The 26246-nt window shown below is 35.4% G+C and overlaps 1 protein-coding gene and 1 long non-coding RNA gene across 2 annotated transcripts in view; one reads left to right on the top strand and one right to left on the bottom strand.

Moving 5' to 3' along the window:
- Nucleotides 1–1552, bottom strand: part of LOC125666748 (uncharacterized) — an 8552-nt gene extending 7000 nt beyond the window's left edge. Inside the window, exon 1 of the long non-coding RNA XR_007366850.2 lies at nt 1482–1552. This is a non-coding gene — a long non-coding RNA (uncharacterized LOC125666748). The remainder of the gene's footprint in view (nt 1–1481) is intronic.
- Nucleotides 1–26246, top strand: part of LOC125666723 (uncharacterized) — a 42514-nt gene that overhangs the window by 4588 nt on the left and 11680 nt on the right. Inside the window, exons 2-8 of the mRNA XM_048899954.2 lie at nt 1579–1724; nt 8605–8787; nt 13466–13510; nt 19243–19300; nt 20827–20885; nt 21269–21302; nt 25963–26233. Of these exons, the coding sequence (XP_048755911.2) occupies nt 1579–1724; nt 8605–8787; nt 13466–13510; nt 19243–19300; nt 20827–20885; nt 21269–21302; nt 25963–26233 (796 nt within the window). The remainder of the gene's footprint in view (nt 1–1578; nt 1725–8604; nt 8788–13465; nt 13511–19242; nt 19301–20826; nt 20886–21268; nt 21303–25962; nt 26234–26246) is intronic.

Below are 26246 nucleotides of genomic sequence, written 5' to 3'. Positions count from 1 at the left end.
AGTTTTTTGGGTTTTTTTGTTTTGTTTTTTTGTTGTTGTTGTTGTTGTTTTGTTTTTTTTTTGATATAGTGCAGATTCAAGTTCGTTAAAATCATGAACCCCGGAGATTGAATGGGGCCTCAAGGGGGGCATAAAAGTTTTACATACAAATTTATAGGAAAAATCTTTTAAAATCAACTTCTCAAGAACCACTGAGCCAGAAAAGCTGAGATTTATATGAAAGCTTCCTGATATAGTGCAGATTATAAATTGCTAAGATCATGGCCCCCCGGGGGTCAGATGGGGCCACAATAGGGGGTCAAAGTTTTACATACAAATATATAGGAAAAATCTTTAAAAATCTTCTTCCCAGAACCACTAAGCCAGAAAAGCTGAGATTTATATGAAAGCTTTCTGATATAGTGCAGATTCAGGTTTGTTGAAATCATGCCCCCCTGGAGTAGGATGGGGCCACAATAGGGGATCAAAGTTTTACATACAAATATATAGGGAAAATCTTTAAAAATCTTCTTCTCAAGAACCATTGAGCCAAAGAAGTTCATATTTACATGAAAGCTTTCTGACATAGTGTAGATTCAAGTTTGCAAAAACCATGGCCTCCAGGGGTAGGTTTGGGGCCATAATAGGGACTACGGTTTTACATGCAAATAGATATGGAAAATCTTCTGATATGGACCAAGGTGACTCAGGTGAGCGATGTGGCCCATGGGCCTCTTGTTCAAAAGGGTCCCGTGGTTTTCAAATTGGAAAAAATTGTCAACATATTGATCAAATTGGGAAAATATAGTCATTATTGTAAATATGCTAAATATATCATGTCAAACAAGAAATCAAAAGCAAATTGATATCATTCTTCTTTTATTTTACATATGTATCTTTCTTTTCTTTAAGCTATTTAAAATTTCGACTATTCTTTCTAAATCATCTAGAATTGATGCATTTTTGTCATATCGTACATAAACTATTCACATTGAACTTATTCTTTAACAAATACATTTTTCGTCAGTTTTTATTATTGGGAAAAGTGCATCAATTTTTGTTTGATATGATATATTTAACATATTTACAATAATTACTAGGTTTTCCCAATTTGATCAAAATGTTGACAATTTTTTCCAATTTGAAAACCACAGAACCCTTTTGAAAAATGTTTAAAAATCACTGAAAATTGATGAGGAAACATGGAATTATATGTTTAGATCATGGCGTTTTGGAATTGGGCTTTGTTAATAGTCCTGGAAATTTCATACTAAATAAAATTCTGCTGGCTAAAAAAATACTTTTTACCTACCTACCGACCCTCTGAAAGTTAGAGCCAGGAGAGGGGAAACAAACAAATTTTTAAATATGGCCCAAGTCTGAACGATTTTGAGCCTTAACTAAAGTCAGAGATACCACAAGCATTTAGACTTAATCTGGGTACAGAAAAATCATTGTGAATGCTTACTGTTTTCAGACTTAAAATCATTGTGAATGCTTACTGTTTTCAGACTTAAAATCCCTGTAAACACTGGATCTGTTTTCAGACTTAAATTGGGAAAGTAGAAAAATCACTGTAAATACTGATTCTATTTTCAGGCGGGGGAAGTCCAAAGGGAAAGCGAAAGTTGAACTTTGTAGAGAAGAAGGACAAGCTACCCCTGACGGGAAAGTCCATATTTGTTGATGTCAAGGAAACAGCGCAATGTCGCGTAATCAAGGAGGACATCAGAAAGCTCGGAGCGGTAAAACCAATAACGAATCTTGTAGAGTGATTAGTGTGTACAAAATTTTAGGACATTTAATATGTGGCGTACAGGTTTTAGTTTTGACATTTTTGAGCACTAGACCTGACTTTACATCCACTAACCCTGACCATCTTAACAAGAAAAACCCTCATAGTTTCTACATATATATAGATCTCTTAATATCATTATTGTGAATTTTTTCATTTGTTTAAAGAGACACTACAGCTCATTTTGCGCAAAAATCATGAAATGACAATTTTCCTAGCGCTTTCTCAATTTTTGTTGCATTGTTGAAAGTATGAACTTTGCGAAAATAACACTTATCTAAAGTTAAAAATTATCGTTTTAACGTAAAAATTAATACTTTTTGATGGCCTATACAAAAAATATCGAGTCTCCTCCTTTCAGTCTTCAGACGCATGCGCATAGACAGTAAACAGTGCAGCATGTCGTCCAGTGAGAGAAAGTGTAGTTGATAGATCTAGAATTTTGACAGATTCTGTGAGAAAAAGAGGTAAAAATAGCATGAGATAAAACTCATACGTGAAATAAAATTTACCTTGGTATCATTTTGACCGTTGGAAAACAAAGAGTTCGGAGAAACCCATGTAACTCGGTGGCGGATCTAGGATTTCCGAAGGGGGTGTGAAAGTCAAAGATTTGCCACAGTAATCGGCCATTCTGGTGCAAAATTTGGATTTTCATTCAAAAAGGGAGGGGGGATCCTGTCCCCCCCCCCCCCCCCCCCCCTAAATCTGCCATTGAGATTAGCTGCGAAGACACTACTTTTAAAAGTAAGTGCTATTTCTATCTGAACACGACACATGTTAGTTGTAAAAACATCGGTCAATGGGAACATGGAAGGGTTTCTGTTGAAATAATGATTGATATAATTACTTATTTTAAGGAGCAGGGAATACTCTTATACTTGAAAGGTGAGTGTGGACCTCCTTGAAGGGGAATTTAAATAATTTCCTACACAACACCTTTGCTGTCATTCAAAACCACGTGATGTAAATAAGCATTCAAAAGTCCGAGTCAGAATGAAGAAATCTTTGAATTCCGAACGATCTTCAAAGCGCAGTTGAGAGTAAATTGATGCATCCCAATTGTTCAAAATTGTCAGTATTGATATGAATTTTATCATTTTATCAATACATGTTTTAAAAAACACTTTATTAAAATGTGGAAAATGAGCTGTAGTGTCTCTTTAACTTTTTCTTCTCTCCTTTCTTTTTTTATTCTTTTATATTTAAAATGACTTTCACATTAATGCATGTACATATGTTCTATGTGTGTGTTGCTGTATATATCTATGTGTGTGTTGATGTATATATGCATGGAGATGTGTATATATGTATGTAGATGAATATGTGATATATTAATTTGATATAAATTGTGATAGTTGAATAAATATTACAAATTTAAAAAATGTAATTAGTTTAAATAACTAACGTGGTAAACCACAATTCAATTCAACTGTTATATCAATATTATAGTCTTTATTATTACTTTGCCAAAGTCCCTTTCCTTTAAAATTAGATATACTAATACTAGTTAGTCAGTGTTCAGGCAGTCAGTGCGTATCAAAACTTCGGAGTTTTAGTATCTGTAGAGTAAAAGTTTGGGAAAGTATTACCGTATAGCAGGTTTTTTCCGCGGGTCTAAAATGTGGCGATTGGTTGGCTCAAAGTTATGCTAATAATTTTGGCAGACAAGTAAAAGTCATATCTTTTGCAAATACTGAAGTCGCAATTTGGGTGCATATTTGGCAAGTGAAATTTTGGCAGAAAGCTATCTAACTGCTAATTTTAAAATAAGCCAAATTTATCACCCCGCGGAAAAAAAATCCACTGTGCGGTACGTTAGTACCTAAGCAGTCTGATATTGGTTTTCACCAAGCAAAAACAATTGAAATATATGTAAAATTTTCAGTGTAAATATCTTCAGGCAGATTACTTTGAATGGTCTAAAAATCAATACATTGTGAACGACTGTTTCCAGGTGTACATATCAGGGCTTTCAACAAATTTAAAAGTAGGAGGCTGAAATGAAAAAGTAGAAGGCGATCCAATGTGAACGGCACAGCTGTATCGCACGCGGAGCTATGCTCGGCACCCTTATGGCCGGGGTTTAGGGGCCGCTCAAGGCCCCCAGAAGCTCTGGGGTAAATGGCGCAAAATCCTGCATTCTGGCGGTTTCCTGGCACTTAAATGCAGCTTTGAAATTGTCATTTTTTTGCCTGAAATTTTTACTTTTGCCATGAAATTATTGTTTCATATGTGAAATTTTCTGTTCATGCAAAGACTTAAAAAATTAAACATTGCAAAGTACTAATTTTGATGCAAAATGAAAAATAAAGTGCATCAAGATTTAAGTTTATAAGACTGAATTGTTTTGTAAGAAAGTTTTTACATGCAGAAAGTATTGTTGAAATGAACTAAACTGCATGTTTAATGCACAAAAACGTGATCATTAAAACAAGTGAAGTTTAATAAAATGGACTCAGTTTGACTTCGTGACATTCTTATTTTATTCATATTCAAAAAGGTCCACATCATCTTCAAACTCATCATCCTCCTCGTCTTCTCCAACCTTGATTTGCAAAACATAATTTCTGAACTTAAAATCAGCATATCCAGTGATAAAAAGAGCTCCTTTTACCCTCGAAGACTTAAAAGGGGGACACGTTGGTCCTAATAAATCATCATCGAGTGACTAAAATGGAAAAAGTAAGTAAGTAAATTTTCATTAAAGTTGGCATATTACATACAGATAACAAAGAAAACATGAGCTATTGTGAGCTCTTAAACGGTAACCGAATATAAAATATAAGAAGAGCCATGATTATATGTAAAGGGTGTATATAAAAAAATTAGTTTAAACAATGGAATCAAATCTCAATTTTTGCTAGTAATTTTCTTTTGAATTAATAAGCTACTCATTGCCACTCTTGTATGAGGATGAAAGGGAAAATGTAATATTACCAACACCAGGGAATCATATGAATCTCTGCCAACCAAGAGTAAGCAGATTAAAGTAAAATGTAAGAAGAATATAGATCACAACAAACACCAGTTTTATATAATAAAGCATCAATATATATTATATTTATAGTTGTTCTAATTACCTATATTGTCAGCTTTCATTTCCTTTTTTAACGGATACATTGTATGTTATAAAAAAAAAGTTTACATGTATTTAATCATTTTTTTTATTGAATTGCAAATAAGAGTTACACTCCCAATATTTTAAGAATATTCTTCACCATTAACACAACTCTATATTTCTATTTTCATTTGGTTCCTTAAAGGGACTGGTTCATGATTTTTGATAGAAATATTTTTCATTTTTGATGTTAAACATTAGAAATATAACTCATTTAATGTTGAAAGCCAAAATTTTGACCTTCTGAATGCATGAATGAAAGCAATATTTTAGCCTTAAATATGTGTTATGTAAACAAAGACTCGAGTCTTTTTATGTAAACAAACAAACAAGTGAAATATTGATTTTGTAATATAATGCATCTTAATTTTGCATAGTCACAAATTTTAACTTTTAGATGACACTTTTCACCCCAAAAATGCTTGAAACATGAAAGATATAATAATACTTAGATCGATATCCATTTCTTTTGAAAATTCCGTAAACAATAACATATCGCAATCTTTGTTTACAAAACAAATAATAAACTCTCTGAAATGAGCTTCTGTGATGATGTATAACCTTAATTTTCATGTGAAATCTTTCAAACATATTAGACAGTAGATTTTGATCATTAAAAGTGAAAAACAAAATTTTGGGTAAAATCGTGAATCAGTCTCTTTAAAGTCTGTTAACTGACACTGGGAGTAGTATTTTTCTCCAAGACTGACATGAAACCCATTGGGACCTTTTGCTTTTGCTCACCCCAATATTTTTTTAAATAAAACCCAAACAATCTTTATTACAAATTAATAAGTAACATTTAAATGACCTATAATTTAATTTTTCCACCAATTCAAGTTAACAGCTACAGATTTGTTGGTAACATAGCAAATTTGTGCTGAAAAATTCTACTTTCGTTTTTATTTAATACCACGTGGGCATTTGCAAATTAAAAAGAATAGCAAGTCTGAAATCTTTCCTGATTAAATTCTGTTTTTGCTTTAAAATTGTTGATTGATATTATACTTGTGTCACTTTCACTTCTGGCCTTTTTAAAGCCGAAACTGAACAGGGTATTTGTTCTCTTCATTCCGTCAACATCATTGATTTTTACGTTCAGGACTTGTTGTTATCTTTCGGAACTTCTCGTCTGTGTTGTCACGAATTGGGTAAATCCGAGGCTTTCCGACTATTGCAATTGACATATTATTTTCTACACCAACAGACGACCAATCAGGTGCTGGTATTTACCTGAACTAAATTTAGCGCAAGTAAACACATTTTTACATCCTGGTTGATACGGCCGCGATTTCTGAGTCTACTAAAGTTTGAAAGATGTTTAAAGTTTTATAAAAGTTTTTTTCATTGGACATACATTTTTGTCACTAAAGTAGCCGGCACCTAATGTTACTATAGGCGGCGGAAACCCACCGGCTACTTTTGAAAGCCCTGACATATATTGAAAACAGTTTACCTAAAAAGTATTTCCCATACTACTATTGTCTTTGATAATCTATATAACGATAATTTTGTTAATAACTGTTTCATGACAATGCATCTGGGTTTTTTTTTTTTTTTTTGTATATGATCTGTTTTGATTTTGTTAGACAACATTTACAAAATTTAAACAATAGATAGGAGATATTCATAAAACAAATATTGTCTTTGATAACTATAACAGTAAATTTGTTAATAAATTTAAAGCTTTTTCGTAACAGTACGTCTGTTTCTTTTCAAAATCTGTTGTGATTGTTTTAGACAATATTTACAGTGTTGATACCAAAATGTCAATATGAGAAGGATGCCAACACATGCCTCAAACAAATAATGTTGCCAGCTGACTATGTACAAAATTCAATATCATCATTTCAAATGTCAGCATTACAAATTCAGGGCTCGACATCAACGCTTGTCTGGTACCAGTGCAAATAAAATTCGGACAAGTGAATATTGATTGGCAATTCTCTGATTGGACAAGTGCTTTTTTATGTAAAGAAGTCTCCAAATGATAAAAAGAATGAGTGGTGAAAAGTTTATTGGTAGTTCAAAGTTGGAAGCAATGCATGAAAATTTAACTTTGATCCCGACATCAATCGCTATGTAAACTAGCTGTGTCACACTCAATCGGGATCGGTGTTCACTTATTGCGTACTACTTTCAATTTTGTAAAGAGGCATCCATGGATCTTACGAAGTCATAGTCTCATGCGTTTGGCGATGGAACTGTCATTACCTGTTTTAACAACTTAGGTTTGTCGGGGCTGGGATTTGAACCCCGGCCTTCCGCATGTGGGTTGAACACTAACCTAGATCAAAAATCAATCAAGCAGGTATAAAAATGGACTATATTTTAAGTAATACAGTTTTCAAGTTGACAATATTAGATTTTTTTTGGAAAATTTTCGGACAAGTGAAGTTGAAGTTCGCACAAGTAAAAATATCTTTGTCCCTTGTCCGAATGGACAAGTAGGAAAAAAAGGTAATGTAGCGCCCTGACAAAGTCAAATTACACAGGCATTTCAGAAAGAACAACAATGTGCACAACCATAATAATTATGTTCGTCAGTCTGCATTGCAGAAAAATTAAGAACCTGAGTTGGCGGGTTATGCAATTTTTATGCCCCCCTTTGAAAAAGAGGGGGCATATTGTTTTGCAACTGTCAGTCGGTCTGTAGACCATGTGTTGTCCGCTCAATATCTTTTGACCCCTTTGCTTGATAACAGCCAAACTTGGTACAGGGGTTGCCCCTGGAGAGTAGATAATCCTTATTGATTTTATGGTCAAAGGTCAAGGTCAAACTGCTGGTCTTTACCCCATGTGGTAGACCATGTGTTGTCCACTCAATAACTTTTGACCCCTATGCATGATTACCAAACTTGGTACAAAGGTTGCCCTTGGAGAGTAGATGATCCCTATTGACCTTCAGGTCACATGGTCAAAGGTCAAGGTCAAACCTCTGGTCTTAAGCCCATGTGTTGTCCGCTCAATATCTTTTGACCCCTTTGCTTGATAATAGCCAAAATTGATACAGAGGCTTTCCTTCGAGAGTAGATGATCCTTATGGATTTTCAGGTCACATGGTCAAAGGTCAAGGTCAAACTGCTGGTCTTATATTGTTATAAAAAGAAGAGGACCCCTATTGTTTTTCAGGTCAAAGGGTTAAAGGTCCAGGGTCAATCTACTCTGGACATAGGAATATACTCTCTGCTCAATATCTTGAGAACCCTTTGCTTGACAGGCATCATCAGACTTGGTACACTGGTACATCATCAGGAGAAGATGACACCTATTGATTTTGAGGTCACATGGTCAAGGGTCAAACTGGACATAAGAATATATTGACCACTGAATATCTCAAGAATCCTTTGCTTGACAGACATCAAACTTGGTACACTGGTATATCTTTAGAAAAATTGTACATCTAATTAGGCCATCATTAAAAATATTTTTGTTTGATGTACTCCGACCCACATTTTTCAAGGTGGGTCGGTAGGTAGTTGTTTTTGTTTGTTTGTTTTTTAATGTCATGAAATTTTTTAATATTTAGTTTTAAAGTAAGGAGAATTTTCTATTTTTCAAGGGAACCAAAAAAAAAAAATGAAATTTAAAATTGCTGAAAAAAATGACCGGGTAGGAGCAAATTTAACGGGTCGGTCGGAGTACATCAAACAAATCAATTTTTATTTTTGGCCTTCTGCAAATTCCTTTCTTTCTGTTTTTTAAACAGCGAGTTGATGAATTCTTCCACAAAGATATTAACTATGTGATCACTAGTAACTGGACATCCAGACCAGACAAAAATGATGCGTTGAAGTCCCCTGAGAGTCCCTCCATGGTGTCCACTCCCAGTCCCTTCAACTGCGGGCCCTCGCCATCACCTGCCTCAGGGTCCAAATTACCACCGGAGTCTGTACGTATATATCTAAACTACGTGTATATCTAAACTACCACCAACATCTCTACCTATATCCAAACTACCACCAACATCTCTATATATATCTAAACTAACACCAACATCTCTACATATATCAACATCTCTACGTATATCTAAATGACCACCAAGATCTCTATGTATATCCAAACTAACACCAACATCTCTATATATATCCAAACGACCACCAACATCTATATACATCCAAACTACCACCAACATCTCTATGTATATCAACATTTCTATGTATATCTAAACTAACACCAACATCTCTATGTATATCAACATCTCTACGTATATCTAAACTAACACCAACATCTCTATGTATATCCAAACTGACACCAACATCTCTACCTATATCAACATCTCTACGTATATCTAAACTAACACCAACATCTCTATATATATATCCAAACTAACATCAACATCTCTACCTATATCAACATCTCTATGTATATCTAAACGACCACCAACAACTCTACGCCTATCCAAACTACCACCAACATCTCTATGTATATCTAAACTACCACCAACATCTCTATATATAGATATTGATATATTGAGATCTAAACTACCACCAGAGTCTGTATGTATATAGATACTAGGTATATATACTAGCGGGAAAAAGAAACTGCCTTATTTAATATGAAAAAATTATTTCAAAAATAACAATGAACAAATTTTATTTTATCAATACTGTTAACAAATGTATTTGTTACACCATTTCATAATCCATTAATGTTAGCATAGAATAACGTCAATTTCAGCACACTCGAAAGACGCTGGTATTCGAACATGAATTAACAAAGTTAATAACGCATGTGACCACCATTTGCATTCACGCATGCTTGACAACGACGCCTCATTGATGCCAATAAAGTTTTCAGAAATGCTTGAGGGATGTTGTTCCAGATGTTGGTTAAAGCCTGGCCTCAATCAGCCAATGTCACTGACTGATTTGGTAAACGGCGTAGACGTCGTTCCATTTCATCCCAGATGTGCTCGATCTGTGGTAAATCGGGGGAAACAGCTGGCCAAGGCAAGACATCGACATTCTGTTCAGTGATTTTCTACATTTTTCACAAGGGTCGTGTGGCTTTCGAATTGGGAAAATTGTCGACATTTCAATCAAATTGGGAAAATCAATTTTATAGTAAATAAGTTTAAAAATCATATCAAACATTATATTATCTTTATTTTACACATCTAATTTTCTTTTACCTTCTAAAATTTTCAACTATTCTATCCAAATCATAATTTCCATAACTCTTTGTTAAGTCATATGTGACATCGAATGTTTATATTTTTCAAATACATTTTTCTTTCATAATTTTATTATTGGGAAAAATGCAAGCTAAATTGGGGGGAAATTGAAAATTTTTAGGAGGGGAAAGGGCCGAAATTCGGACCCAAAATGGGCCTTAAAAAATCACTGCTGTTGAACAAAAAAGTCCCTGACTACACGTGCAACATGTGGCCTTGCGTAGTCTTGCTGCAGAGTGATGTGATTTTGCTGTCTCTGTATGAAGGGCATCACATGGCGCTGAATAATTTTGTCTCGATAGCGTACGCCAGTGAGATTTCCATTGACAATTTGTAGAGTCCTTTCCACGTGATGTTATTCCACCCCACACCATAACGCTACCTCCACCGAATTGTCGACATTGCACAACACAAGCGTCCTGGTACCGCTCCCCAACACGATGATACACTCTACAATGGCCGTCACTGCTATCCAAATGAAATCTGGATTCATCAGTGAACAGAATATTGGCCCAGTCCTGTATTCTGAATCGTAGATGTCGTTTGCACCACGCTAGTCTAGCGATACGATGACGTTGAAGCAGTATTGGTCACAACGCTGGACATCTTGTTCTGATGTTGTGCTCACGCAGATGATTACGCACAGTTCTTGGACTGATTGGTCGAAGTCCAAGAATGCTACGAGCAGTCAAACTTGCTGTCTGGAAACGATTTTTCAGGTGCACAAGTCTAATGTGGTTGTCCTGTCGACACGACGTCACAAGAGGACGCCCAGAACGTAGTCGATCCTGAGTGTTACCAGATTATTGGAAACATCTCCATAATGAATGGATGGTGTTCCGATGAACTCCAAAGTGTCTTACTAGGATATTCTGTGCCATTCCAGCTTGAAGCATCCCAACATCACGATTACGTTGGTTTTCGCTGAGTCATGGCATGACAGAGGGGTAAATTTTGTCAAAACTAAAGTGCTTTCCTTAACAAATAGTGTCCAAACACCCCTTTTACACTTCTTACTCCAAACAGTATTGGCCAGTAAAACTCGTGCGTATGAACACTTCAATAAACAACATGTGTTCACTAACCATGAAAAAGTCCGTGCATCTGAGTCGGGTACTATCTGATATTGTTCAAAAACATCACCTTTTATTGATTGTTCAGATTTTTAGGTCACCTGAATCATTCAGGTGACCTATTGCTATCTGTTTTTGTCCGTCGTCGTGCGTTAACATTTGAACATTTTCAGCTTCTTCTCTGAAACCCCTGAACCAATATCAACCAATTTTGGCATATAGCATCTGTGGGTGGAGGGGAACAAAAATTGTGAAATTCGTGGTCCCTGCCCCCCTGGGGCCTGAGGGGTGGGGCAAAAACCATCAAAATGAGTGTAAATTTAAAAAATCTTCTTCTTTACTCCTGGACATCAAGAAGCCAAACTGTGGGCATAATTATAATGAACGTTGAGCCCTCTACCAAAATTGTGAAATTCATGGCCCCTGGGGCAGGGGTTCTTGTGTTAGGGTGGGGCTCTATTGGTCATATAGTGAAAATGTAGAAATTCTTTGAAAATCTTCTTTTCTGTCTCTGGGTATTAAGTAGACAAACTAATAGCATGGTAATGATGAGCAAGGATGCCTCTTTAAAAATTGTGAAATTCATGGCCCCTGGATCAGGGGTTCTGGTGTGTTAGGGTGGGGCTCTATACACGTATCAACACTTCGCGAAAGTTACGTCCCTTGTCCGCCATCTCCCGGATAAAAATCGTATTTCCCTACGTTGGCCTTTGTAATTTTCCTCTCTGTAGCTTTGATATCTGTTATTTTTCCATCAATTGCAGTCAACTACAATATGCCCAAGATTGGGGCAACCCATTAACTTGTATGAAAACTTGGTAATTGGCTAAAATTCAAAGTAATAACATCTTACATTTGGTAAGGTAAAGAAGGAAAACTTGGTTTTTCACCGATTGACCTTTGGTTGACCCCGCAAAGGGACGTAACTCGCGGCGAAGTGTTGATACGTGTATTGGTCATATAGTGAAAATGTAGAAATTCTTTGAAAATCTTCTTCTCTGTCTCTGGGTATTAAGTAGACAAACTAATAGCATGGTTATGATGAGCAAGGATGCCTCTTTAAAAATTGTGAAATTCATGGCCCCTGGATCAGGGGTTCTGGTGCTAGGGTGGGGCTTTATAAGTCATATACTGAAAATGCATTATTTCTTTGAAAATCTTCTTCTCTGTCCTTGGGTATTAAGTAGACAAACCAATAGCATGGTTATGATGAGCAAGGATGCCTCTTTCAAAATTGTGAAATTCATGGCCCCTGGGTCAGGGGTTCTGGTATTAGGGTGGGGCCCTATTGATCATATAGTGAAAATGCATTTTATTTCTTTGAAAATCTTCTCCTCTGCTGCTGGGTATTAAGTAGACAAACTAATAGTATGATAATGATGATCAAGGATGCTTCTTTCAAAACTGAAATTTATGGCCCCTGGGTCAGGGGTTCTGGTGCAAAGGCGGGGCTGATTGATTATATAGTGAAAATGCAATATTTCTTTGAAAATCTTCTGTTTTTGTCCGTCGTCGTGCGTTAACATATGAACATTTTCAGCTTCTTTTCTGAAACCCCTGAACCAATTTTGGCATATAGCATCTGTGGGTGGAGGGGAACAAAAATTGTGAAATTCGTGGTCCCTGCCCCCCTGGGGCCTGAGGGGTGGGACAAAAACCATCAAAATGAGTGTAATTTTAAAAAATCTTCTTCTTTACTCTTGGACATCAAGAAGCCAAACTGTGGGCATAATTATAATGAGCGTTGAGCCCTCTACCAAAATTGTGAAATTCATGGCCCCTTGGGCAGGGGTTCTTGTGTTAGGGTGGGGCTCTATTGGTCATATAGTGAAAATGTAGAAATTCTTTGAAAATCTTCTTATATTGGTTTTATCTAAGGAGTAAATGACCCTTTTCTTTATGATGTCTCAGACCTAGGTTTTTTAAAAAGGATTATTGATTGAACATAAAAATGACACATGTACTTCATGACCACATAGCTATTCAATGTTTCTTCCATCCAAAAGTAAAATTCTTATATTTAAACACAAACCTAATTCAAACATTGGAAGGTTGTTACATGATACTCAGGTGACCTATAAGGCCCCTGGGCCTCTTGTATAAATATAGAAAACTTATACTAAATTTTATAATGCAGTTCCTTTTTTCCGCTAGTACATGTATATATATATTAGATAGTTTTAGGTCTGTCCACTTTACCTTGGCCATTACTTCTGAACGGTTAGTGTTAGCAATGTGATTTTTTTTTTTCTTCTTAATTTAGTGTGTTGTGCTAGACATGCATTGAAATCCGTTACTGAGTTATTGTTATCTCGTTACAGGTTACTCGAGGAAGAGCTATTGCAAAACGAGCTATTACCAAAGAGGTAAGGAGTATGGCAAAGCATTGCACTTGCGTAAAATTAAGTGAAATTTCATTGAAGTTAGAGTCATTCATGATCTTGCAGGGAGATTTATAAATATATATATATTAAGTAGATATTAAAGGTCAAGTACGGTGATTTTCCTAAAACTTGAGTTTTATACAGAAAAATGTCTGTCGTACACTTATGATATCGATTAATTTCCGTGGCAATTTTGATAAAAATCACTTGGTGTGAATTACATGGCACTATCAAACTTTTACCTAGCGATCGATAAATGTGTTGTGACGTGAGTTATCACTTGTAGCTTATGACGTCATCTGAGACAACTTTCGACTGCATTGGTAGGGTTTTATAGTGTTTACATAGAAAAGTCCTGTATTTATGGTACAATACGCTGCTTTGAGCTGCAATGTGAAATCGGGACAGGGATTAAGTATATTTCTTTTCCTAAGATACTAAATTTCGAAGAATTTGGATACTGAAAAGAGACACTGAGATTTGTGACGAGCCACGAGGATCAGTGAGTGACACTTTAATTAACGAGGATCAGGTTTCCATCATCCTGTTTGACTCCAAACAAAGTGCAAAGTGATGATTAACTGGACATCCTACAAAACAAGTGGAGGGATGTATTTTAATTATATAAAAAGTTCAACCCAAAAAGGGGGGATGCATGCAATCCACCCCTCTCTACATCCACCACTGAATGCTTTAATGCGACATTGTATTCAATGGGTTTGCGATTGCACATAAAAATTAATGTCACCCATTACCTAGTTCGAATTGATTTTATTTCTTTTATTAAATGAAATATCTTTCGAATATTGTCGTACTCATACTATATTTATAAGGGACTCATCGTCATCATTTCATTTCTTCACTATATATATATTGAAAAAATAAAATATAGTAAAAATGGAAATGAATTTAATTTTAAAAACCCATATTGATAAAACCTTAATTATTGCAAGGTCAGTCCAATTTCCAAAGCTTTTTTTTTTTCAAGTTCATTATGAAAACAAGTACAAGTTTTTTCCTTTTCCTAATATGCTACATTCCTAATGTGCTACATATAGATCATGAATCATTAAGGCAAAATTTCACACCTCAAAATGCTACAATTCGTTAACTTTGTGCCGTAATATATCAATTTCGCATTTGACGTGTGTTGTGAAGAAATTACATGTACTAATAGGCCAAATTTACATTTTATGATATTTTATCTACATGTAGAAAAAAAGGGGGGGGGTACAAATAACGTTGTGCACAATAAAGTTTTTTTGTTTTGTCTTTTATTGTTCTTTTTTCAAAAAGGCATTTTTCAGTTAAATATATATCTAGCTAAACACATTATAATTTGAATCTGATCAATCTCATACAAATAAATCCCATAATAAAAAAAATACAAACGTGAGAGTCAATCTACAGTAGTTAAATACGCTCACAATTGCTACAATAGAGTATACAGCGAGTATCTATGGGGTCGGATTTTGATTAGCCTCGATTGTGTAAAATACAAAGGTTATCTTTTGATAGAATATTTTTTTCCAATATTATTCCCAATTTTCTATGGACTGGCCCGGTAAACAATTTCTAAATGAGATTCCAATGAGATATTTGTCGAACATATAAATGTATATATCATATAAATATTACTATCTGATGGTTTCGAAACGGGTGTAGGTACAAACATTATAAAGGTTGAATCCCTAAACTCAAGTGTATCTACGGTATTTCATCGTCACTATCCACGGTGTTGCTAAAACTGGCAATTTCTCACAGAAATTAAAACGATGATATACAGGCTAAACAACTACGATTGTCTCAGATGACGTCATAAGAAAGGGCGACAATCCCTTCATTCGTTTCTATAAACAACGATTTTGGAATAGGTATTTTGCGCATTTACCTGGATTTAAAAAAAAAAAATAAACACATCAATAAACTTTTCAAAACGGGTTTTAATGAATTATAAACTTTATTTTCAAATCTATTTTTATTACACTTGACCTTTAATGGTAAATTAATAACACAACTTTATGACAAACAGGATAATTTCAGTTTCTCCATTATCAACTTCCCATATTTCAGACATGATTTTTCTCTGCTTTAACATTTTTAAAGTGGAATTCTGCTTTCCGGACTGGGAAAATCCGTTCTCATTATAGCAATTCCGCTTCCGGAAATTTCTAGGTTGCTCAATTTCACCGTTAACAAATCTTATTTTCCAGAATATCTGATTTTACGTAGCCTTCGCTATTTTCTTATTGTGTTCTTCTTGTTGATTGGTTGAATCATTACGATATTATAGCCCAATCAGTTGAACAGTAATTGGAAACAGGTGAGCCTTACAAAACGTCTGTGAAAGTAGTACCAAGAGACGATAGTGATGTATTATAAGGCCATTGACAAGGTCCAGCTTTTGAAGAACCTTTTAGTCAAGTGGTGGAAAATTTGTGCAGGACCTTACTTACCATTATTGGCATTTTTATAAAGCTTAAAACCTCATAATTGGTTCACAGAATTCATTTTCTGAAAAGCTTCTTGAAGTCAAAATATCCATTTTCGGCCAAGGGGCGCTGCCCCTAGATACCCACCTCGGGGAGGACCCCCAGACTCCCCTTCCACTTTTTATACGCCCGTCGAAGACGGGACGTATTATGGTATGGCGTCGTCCGTCTGTCCGGACCTTGTGGGCAGGATACAGACTGAACCATAAGCTCCAGAATATTTTAACTTGGTATATTTGATCACCATGATGAGAGGAAGATGCCTATTGTTTTTCAAGGTCAATGGTCAAGGTCGTAGTATCACTTTTTAGGAAAACCTTGTGGGCAGGATACAAACCGAACCGTAAGCTCCAGGATATTATAACTTGGTATATTTGATCATCATGATGAGAGGAAGGTGCCTATTGTGTTTCAAGGTCAAGGTCGTAGTATCACTCATTAGGAAAACCTTGTGAGCAGGATACAAACCGAACCGTAAGCTCCGGGATATTATAACTTGGTATATTTGATCATCATGATGAGAGGAAGGTGCCTATTGTTTTTCAAGGTCAAAGGTCAAGGTCGTAGTATCACTTATTAGGAAAACCTTGTGGGCAGGATACAAACCGAACCGTAAGCTCCAGGATATTATAACTTGGTATATTTGATCACCATGGTGAAAGGAAGATGCCTATTGTTTTTCAAGGTCAAGGTCGTAGTATCACTTATTAGGAAAACTTTGTGGGCAGGATACAAACCAAACCGTTAGCATATTTATGAAGTAGCGCATTCTAAGGCTATCCCTTTTTATATCTTGATATCCATTTCTACATGCATAATAATGAATTAGCTCACAGAGGACAGTGCTAACTTCACTAAAATATGAATCCCACTAAAATATGTTTTCCTTGAGCAAAATCTACGGGCGTATTATGCCACGTTGGCGTTGCTCTTGTTCAATCTCTAGAGCTGTAGAATCATGTCTGATATATATGTAGCAATGCCATTATCACCTGCATATGGTATTTATATCTCTCAACTGATTCAATAGGCAAGATCTTGTTCTGCTTATGGTCAGTTTTTGAATCGAAGCAGGCTACTGACAAACAAGTTCATGGTGCAGGGGATGGGTTCCAACAGTCTCGTTTAAAGTGAGCATTTCACAAATTCTATGGTCGTTATAACGATCTAGTTTGCCAATACAACCTATCATTATACCCCCCGAACGAAGTTCTGGGGTAGGGCTGGGACGATTCAGGGTTAGCTCGATTCGGTTCGGTTTCGATTCAGAACAGCACGGTTCGGTTATTTTCGATTCGGTTCATGTTAGGTCCAATTTATCTAATGACACCACAAAAATTAACAATTTTAATGAGTAGCATATTTGATTTGATTTTATTCAAGTTATATAACTATATGTCGTCATTTGTAAAGATCATATCTATTCATAATGACATTTTATAACTTTGATAGAAAAAAGAAAACACTGACAGTCTATCAAAATTTGTTATATCAATATGCTACATAAGTTTTGGATTATTAAACAAATCTATAGTGAATCTAAAATGTATATGATATTGCTTTCATTGATATGCAAAAATTCAATAATTCTATGAATTGAGAGTCTTTGAAAATCTCTCCTTTATTGATTTACTTCTCTCATATTAACTGTCAAATCTGTTTCATTACCTACGGTGTTGATTTCATTCCACCACTGACAGAAATGTTATATGTCATGTAAAGATAAACTGCAATGATCTTACGGACCATATTCTGTTGGTATATGAGTGGTGAAAATACTAACTCTCAACACAGTAGTGATTTAAATCTCTGTTGCATAAAAATCCACATGTTTTCAACATCACTCGGACGCCATATTTGTTGTTTTGGTGTAAGTAAAATCTAAACCGAACCGAACCGAAATCCGGAATTTGTAATCGGTGCATCGAATCGAATGGTATGAATCGCGGTGCACCGAAATTTTCGGTGCACCGCACAGCCCTATTCTGGGGGGTATATAGGAATCACTCTGTCTGTCTGTCCGTCCGTCCGTCTGTCTGTCTGTGCAGATTCGTGTCCGGGCCATAACTTCTTTGTTCTTTGACTTAGGCATACCATATTTGGCACACAGGTAGATCACCATGAGACGATGTGTCAAGTACCTTCATGACCTCTATATGACCTTGACCTCAAGGTCAAAATTAAAGGTTTTTTTACAATGGATTCGTGTCCGGGCAATAACTTCTTTGTTCTTTGACATAGGCATACCATATTTGACACACGAGTGTATCACCATGAGACGATGTGTCATGTACCTTCATGACCTCCATATGACCTTGACCTCAAGGTCAAAATTAAAGGTTTTTACAATGGATTCGTGTCCGGGCCATAACTTCTTTGTTCTTTGACATAGGCATACCATATTTGACAAATGAGTGTATCACCATGAGACAATGTGTCAAGTACCATCATGATGACCTCTATATGACCTTGACCTCAAGGTCAAAATTAAAGATTTTTTTTTACAATGGATTCGTGTCCAGGCCATAACTTCTTTGTTCTTTGACATAGGCATACCATATTTGACACATGAGTGTATCACCATGAGACGATGTGTCATGTACATTCATGACCTCTTTATGACCTTGACCTTTGATCTCGAGGTCAAAATTATAGGTTTATGCCATGGATTTGTGTTCGGACTATATCTTCCATTTTCTTCTACAAATGCATACCATATTTTTACACTCAGGAAAGAGGTAATTTATACCTATTAACAACACCCTTTGGGAGATTGGGGTAAACGGGGGGTATTCTTAGTGAGCATTGCTCACAGTACATCTTGTTGGGTCAAATGCTGTCTGATGTGTTTCATACCGATTGTTAGGCCGTTCTTGGCACACTGATTTTGACTACGGATAACTCCGTTTACCAGAACAAGATATAGGGCTCACGGCGGGTGTGACCGGTCAACAGGGGATGCTTACTCCTCCTAGGCACCTGATCCCACTTCTGGTATATTTGCCCAACTCTCTACTTTGTATTGCTTATAGGAGATCACTGTTCGTTATCTTCATCTTTCATTGTTTGACGTCTCTCTCTCGAGTTTTTCACTCGCATGGAGACTTGCAGGGAGAAAGATAGGTAATGATCAATAAATTAAATTTAAAAGCACACACACACACACAAACCATTCAAACCCATTTTTTCAATATGAACACCAACTTCCTTTATATTTTTCAGACAAATCCAGTTCTGACAAATGCAGAAAAATTGGGCATCAAGATTGTCACTTTGGATGGTAAGATTCTGTTTAAGCCCACTTGTAACCAAAAGAAGAAATGCAAAGCTTGTCTGGTGGTAAGAACGCAAGTAATGAAGTTTAGCGTCTCCTTTTGTACAATAATGTGTTATCGTGTCTCCCCTTCCCAGAAGGGGAACATGTTACTTTAGTGTGAATTCTTCCACTTCTCTTTCAAATGTTTGTCTGGGACATAACTTTTTTGTCTTTTGACATAGACCATTGATATTTTGGTATGTGGGTATACCATGATTAGACGGTGTATCATGCACCATTTTGATGACGTTTTACTGTGAAAATGAATCGATCGTACTCGTAAATGAATTGATTGTTCATGTAAATGAATCGATCGTACTTGTAAATGAATCGGTTGTATGTGTAAATGAATCGGTCGTGTGTGTAATTGAATCAGTTGTGTGTGTAAATGAATCGGCCGTATGTGTAAGTGAATCGATTGTATGTGTAAATGAATCAATTGTTCGTGTAAATGAATCGGTCATGGGTGCAAATGAATTGGTCGTGTGTGTAAATGAATCAGTCATGCATGTAAATGAATCGATTGTACGTGTATATGAATCGGTCATACTTTTTAATGAATCAGTCATGCGTGTAAATGAATCGGTTGTACGTGTAAATGAATCGGTCGTACGTGTAAATGAATCTATTGTACGTGTAAACCTGTTGCTATGTATAGTATTCACTTGAATGCCGTTGATGGGTGGTATTTGGAGTTGTAATCTTGCATGTATGGCCATTGAGTCCACCTGTTCATCCTTTAATTTTCAAATCTTAAATTCATTGAAACCCATTGGAATTTGAAAACGTATATCGTAGAATTAGTGAAAAATGCTTGGCCTTATACTATATGCAGAGCTCTGTAGAAGATATATGAAAAAAATATATAAGGAAATTGAATTTGAAACCATTCTTATGAGGGCGAGTTTCCTTTTTATGCCCCCCCCCCCCCCCCCCCCCCCCCCCCGAGATCAAAGATCAGGGAGCATATTCTTTTTGTCCTGTCTGTCATTCTGTCTGAAACTTTAACCTTGCTAATAACTTTTGAACAGTAAGCGATAGAGATTTGATATTACACATGAGTGTTCCTTGTGACAAGACCTTTTTGTGGGTACCAACATTTTTTACCCTGTGACCTTGACCTTGGAGTTTGACCTACTTTTTGAAAACTTCAACCTTTGCTAATAACTTTTGAACAGTAAGTGATTAGAGCTTTGATATTTCACATGAGTATTCCTTGTGACAAGACCTTTCTGTGGGTACTAAACCTTTTGACCTTGACATTTGACCTAGTTTTTAATTATTTTTTTACGTTGGTCATAACTTCTAAATGGTAAATATTAGAGCTTTCATATTGTACATGAGCATCTCTTGTGATAAGATTATTCTACTGGTACCAAGATATTTGTCCTTGTGACTTTGGCCATCTTCGGAATTGGCCATTATCGGGGGCATTCGTGTTTCACAAACACATCTTGTTTTTACCATTTTATCATTATTTGTTTCTGTAGCGGCACAGAAATGGATCCAGCGAGAAATTGCCAAGCTTCCCCAAAACAAGAAATCAAAGGTAAGATATAATCCTCAAGTGCATTCAAGATCTCCGTTCCTGTTGTTCTTGTGCTCCGTTCTTAAGAGCCGTGAAAGACGAGAACATGTAAATGTTAATTAATGGATTCCCATGCATGTATTGCATGAGGTAAATTTTATTGTATTCCTATGCATGTATCACAAGAGATAAATTTAATTAATGGATTCCCATGCATGTATCAATGAGGTAAATTTAATTAATGGATTCCCATGCCTGTATCACATGAGGTAAATCTAATTAATGTATGCCCATACATGTATCACACAATGTAAATTTGATTAATGTATTCCCATGGTGTGAAAAATACCAAACTGAAATCATCCACACATATTGCCACATTTTTATGTTCTTTTTCTTTACAGAGCCTTGTGAATAACCATTTAGGAAGTTGCAAAGGTTTGTTTCTTACATCATGTTAAAGTTCTTGAAGAGTATGGGGAGGTTAGACCAATTCTACTGGATAGATTATCATCTCCACCCACCCCTCAAAAATTGTACCGTCCCGAATTATTTTATTTTGCGAAACTTGCGATTTCTGGGAAAATTTTCATGTCTGGCTCCTGTATTTACACTTCTTGTTTACATTTCAGGTATAGCAATGTAAAAAGCCAAAAAACGTGTGAAGAAAATAAATATGGTTTTCTTAATTTTTCGCATTCTTTCGGGCGTATATCTTGAAGAAGTTTGGTATCTTTCTGCATTTTAAATTAAAGCAAAACCTGGAATTTGTCTGTGAAATAAGCATATATTGATATCCATCTGGCTTTAGATGATGCATTTCTGTTGACAAAAACTCGTTTGTCATTAAATTGATTAAAGCTGTATGGTCCGAATTGCAATATTTTTTTTCATCTCGTAAAAACGCTATTAAATCATCGCACGTATGTAGTTATGAGACTGTATGACATATCATAAATTATTTCACCTGTTTTAACCCAAATAATTTGATTTTAAATTGATGTTTACAAATAACCGCGTCACTTTGCCATTTCAAGTGACAGTCACGTGACCAGTTCAAACTGTCAGATCATTGGTGGTCTTATCTGTGTAAAGCTATGTATTTTGTTATAACAGTGCCGTACCATAAGTTTAATAGAAATAAAAATGTCAAATATCTCCCAGTAATTCGTTGTTTTACGCTCTTTCAGCCTTAAAACTAGACATTTGCATACGAGTTAATACATCATGTTGGGATTCCCCTGACGCGCGTGGGTCTATTTATAGATGTCTATTATGGGATGATTTATATATGTAGCCACTATATTTACTTTCTAAATAATATTCGCACTGTTTTCTTTTACATGCAGATGTTTTCAAGCATGTAATTAAGGGAAAGTTAATAACATTATAAAGTAATTAATCTGCTTTAAAGTATTAAAGTAATTATGTACAAAAATAATACATGAAAATCGGGTCATACAGCTTTAATATTTTTCTCAGAAAATATAAATTGAAAAATAAAATCCTCCAACCCACCCCATACTTTTTTTGGTGACCCTGGATGATAATCTAATTAAGTTGAATTGGCCGTAAGTCCCCATTCAGATGTTGTGAGCACTAAGTATTGGGAGGTTAAGTCCCCATTCAGATGTTGTGAGCACTAACTATGGGGAGCTTATGTCCCCATTCAGATGTTGTGAGCACTAAGTATGGGGAGCTTATGTCCCCATTCAGATGTTGTGAGCACTAAGTATGGGGAGGTTAAGTTACCATTCAGATGTTATGATGAAGTTCTGTGTGTTAGGACTCTGGGGTGTGGTGTCGTGAATGAAAAAATATGTAATTTCATGTATTCTTAGTTCACCTATGCCGAAAACACAAATTTACAACTCCTAGATCTGGAGACAGCTGTGTTTACCAGTTAAGTTAAACAGACCCTTTGGTGTTTGAAGGGTTTAAAAAATAACTAGATATATACACAATGATTATTTTAAAGAATGAAGAAGTAATTCATTGTTAACTTCGGGGAAAATTAGACTAAACGAAATTCACAAATACGTCTAAGAGTTGCTACAACAACCAAATTTTAAGTGAATGTGAAGATTTCTGTTTTGAGCTGAAAAATGGGGTTGTTGTTATAAATCAATGTAAACAACTGTCACTTCGATAAAATCTGTCCATTTTGAGTTTACACTTTAAATGTCAAAATTCTCACTACTGTTTGGCATAATACAGTAGAACACGGTTACTATGGTTACAGATAAGGAGTATTTCAGTTTAGATAATGTGTAATTAGTAATGTGTTTTTGATACGTTGTTTAAGAATACATGAATCCTCCTGCATGGACATTTTCTGATGTACATGTACAGTAAAACTTCTGTAAACCAGCCGCTGACTCGGACTGTAAAAGGCCGGTTTAGGGGAGTGGCCAATTTACCGAGAATTTAGTAATTAGAGGCATTTTATCTTAATTTTCACAAAGTAGGTACTGTTCACTTTGATCTGGTGAACTATGATCAATTATCAGAGATCAAATTAGTCTGCTTGTACCTACAGGTAATTATTACAAGGAACATTCTAGCTGAAATTATCTAATTTTAAACTGAAAATCTATTGAACACACTATTATTGGAATTCCTCTTACCTGTAAAAACTCTGTTTACATTCATCGCGTATTAGGACTGCAACGGGTACCCGAAAACCGCGGGTGGTGTTGTTCAGGTCGGGTTTGGTTCCATTTTTCCGTGTTTCGGTTCGAGTTTGGTTTTTAAAATAGAATCATTATGTCGCCAAAATCTTCAAAGATGGCTGTATTTTGATCAGTTGTTAAATGATGGCATTGTCAACAAAACTGTAAATAATGACAGTACATGTAAGATATGTCAGACGCATTGAAAATACGCCACAGGAGCAACATCGTCAATGACAAAACATTGAAAACATGGATGGAAACGAGTAGAAGTGACAATGCTGTTTCTAGTACCATGGATGTCGAGTCTAAACCTCAGTCCATGTCCCCAAGTAATTATTGTGACAAAATACAATAAAGGTTTTGATTTTAACTGTATATTAGATTCTTAAAATAGTTATAAATACCCGAACCCGATGTAAAAAATTTAGAACCGACCCGAAAAATTTTTGAACTATGACAGCCCTATCGCGTATATCATTAACAAATTTGTTTTGACGTGTAGTAAATATTAAATTGTAATTTTGATATTTCTTAGGAATTTTAAGTCCATGGAAACCAAGAAAATTAATTTATCTTTTGATAATTATCATTAACAGTCATAGGTTTCTTCTTTCTTAGCTACCGCTTATATCCAAGCGATAATATGGTGCAAAAATATGGCGTTTGATACTGTATTCATTCAATATGTTCATATCAGAATTTGGAAGGGTCACTTGGATTAGCCAAGTGTCACTTAAACCCTTGACAGCACAGGTAAACTATAGAAATAATAGAGGCCACTTGTGTTTTTCACATCTCCGATTGATAATTTCCCACCTGGCCAGTTGGTCAGTCATTTTTCACACCTGGTCGATCTTGATCACTCTCTGGCCAAAATTTTCGTCTTGAAAAAGTGGCTGGTATTATATAGGGCTGAAATGATTTACCGAAATATCGATACTGTTCAATATAAACGCTCGATTCAATGTTCGATTCATTGCCTAGATTTTCGGTTCTATACATTTATTACAAACGGGTTCAGTAAAATGCATCAGGCTTGGTCTGTACATATTATTTCTACCAGCATAAGGGACAAAATAGCATCAAATAATGTTCAAACTGTTGTTTGCCTTGAGGTTGACGAAAATAATAAACTTTATCAGTTTAAACTACAGCTAACGGGCAACTTACCATTTGGCAGTTTGGAAATATTTTGCTTTTAAAATTATGATTTTGAATCCTGGTAATTTACGTTTTTCTTCAATGTTATTATTGGTTTCTTCTGTAAATTGTATCGTATTAAAAATATTGAATTGTGGCATAAGTATTGCAATATGTATTGTATCGTGAAGGGGGCGTATCGTATCAGCCCTAGTATTATAAGGGTAAATTACACATGTTTGTTAACAAATATTCTTTAAAAAGTGGCCTGTGTCCAGTTTTCAGGGATGGCTGGTTTTTTAAGAATTTCTTTGTAAGGAAATGTTTCAAGATTTCTGTCGGGATTTTGAAAATCAGCTGATCTTCAGGTAGAAGCCGATTTCTGAGGGGCAGATTTGGAGAAGTTTCACTGTATATTGTAATCATACGTAGATTGCTATCATCATACACATTTACTGTAAAAATCCATCCAAGAAACCGTAGCTTAGAAAGCTGATTTGTCTTTCGTGTATTTCAGCAATATTTCAGTTGATGAAAAAGCATTTAGCATTGTAATCATGACTATCAACTTCCAAATGTGTGTCATGTTTGTAAAAAGAGTGCAATTGCTTTTGAATTCAATGTTTAATTCAATACCTTTTTGATAATTTTCCTCTTGTTTATATACATGTAAGTTATCTTTATGTAGACTGATATTTTCCTCCTGTTTATATAAGTTATCCTCATGTAGACTGATATTTTCCTCCTTTTTATATAAGTTATCTTTATGTAGACTGCTATTTTCCTCTTGTTTATATAAGTTATCCTTATCTAGACTGATATTTTCCTCCTGTTTATATAAGTTATCCTCATGTAGACTGATATTTTCCTCCTTTTTATATAAGTTATCTTTATGTAGACTGCTATTTTCCTCTTGTTTATATAAGTTATCCTTATCTAGACTGATATTTTCCTCCTGTTTATATAAGTTATCCTCATGTAGACTGATATTTTCCTCCTTTTTATATAAGTTATCCTTATCTAGACTGATATTTTCCTCCTGTTTATATAAGTTATCCTCATGTAGACTGATATTTTCCTTTTATATAAGTTATCCTTATCTAGACTGATATTTTCCTCTTGTTTATATAAGTTATCCTCATGTAGACTGATATTTTCCTTTTATATAAGTTATCCTTATCTAGACTGATATTTTCCTCTTGTTTATATAAGTTATCTTTATCTAGACTGATGTTTTCCTCCTGTTTATATAAGTTATCCTTATGTAGACTGATATTTTTCAGTGAAGAAATTGAAATCTCCGTATATGAAGATAGAGTCCTTTACTAGACAGTACAAGGTGATCTATCAGCAGATCGACCTCTGGCCGCATGCTAATGTAGAGACCCCCCGGGGCACCTGTCCGTTTGATGGCACATCTGTGGGTGGAGAGAAATCGCGGGAAGATCGGGGGGATAGGATTGGACTGATACCGCTTGAACCCAGGACTCCAGAGACGAAATCCGCACAGAAAGAGTCAGCCAAAACACCAGACCATTCCAAGTCTTCACACAAGTAATCCATCTTT

Source organism: Ostrea edulis, chromosome 10, assembly GCF_947568905.1.
Source record: "Ostrea edulis chromosome 10, xbOstEdul1.1, whole genome shotgun sequence".
NCBI classification, from domain to species: domain Eukaryota; kingdom Metazoa; phylum Mollusca; class Bivalvia; order Ostreida; family Ostreidae; genus Ostrea; species Ostrea edulis.
Note: the sequence above shows the minus strand (reverse complement) of the source record. Positions and strands in the feature narration are given on the sequence as shown.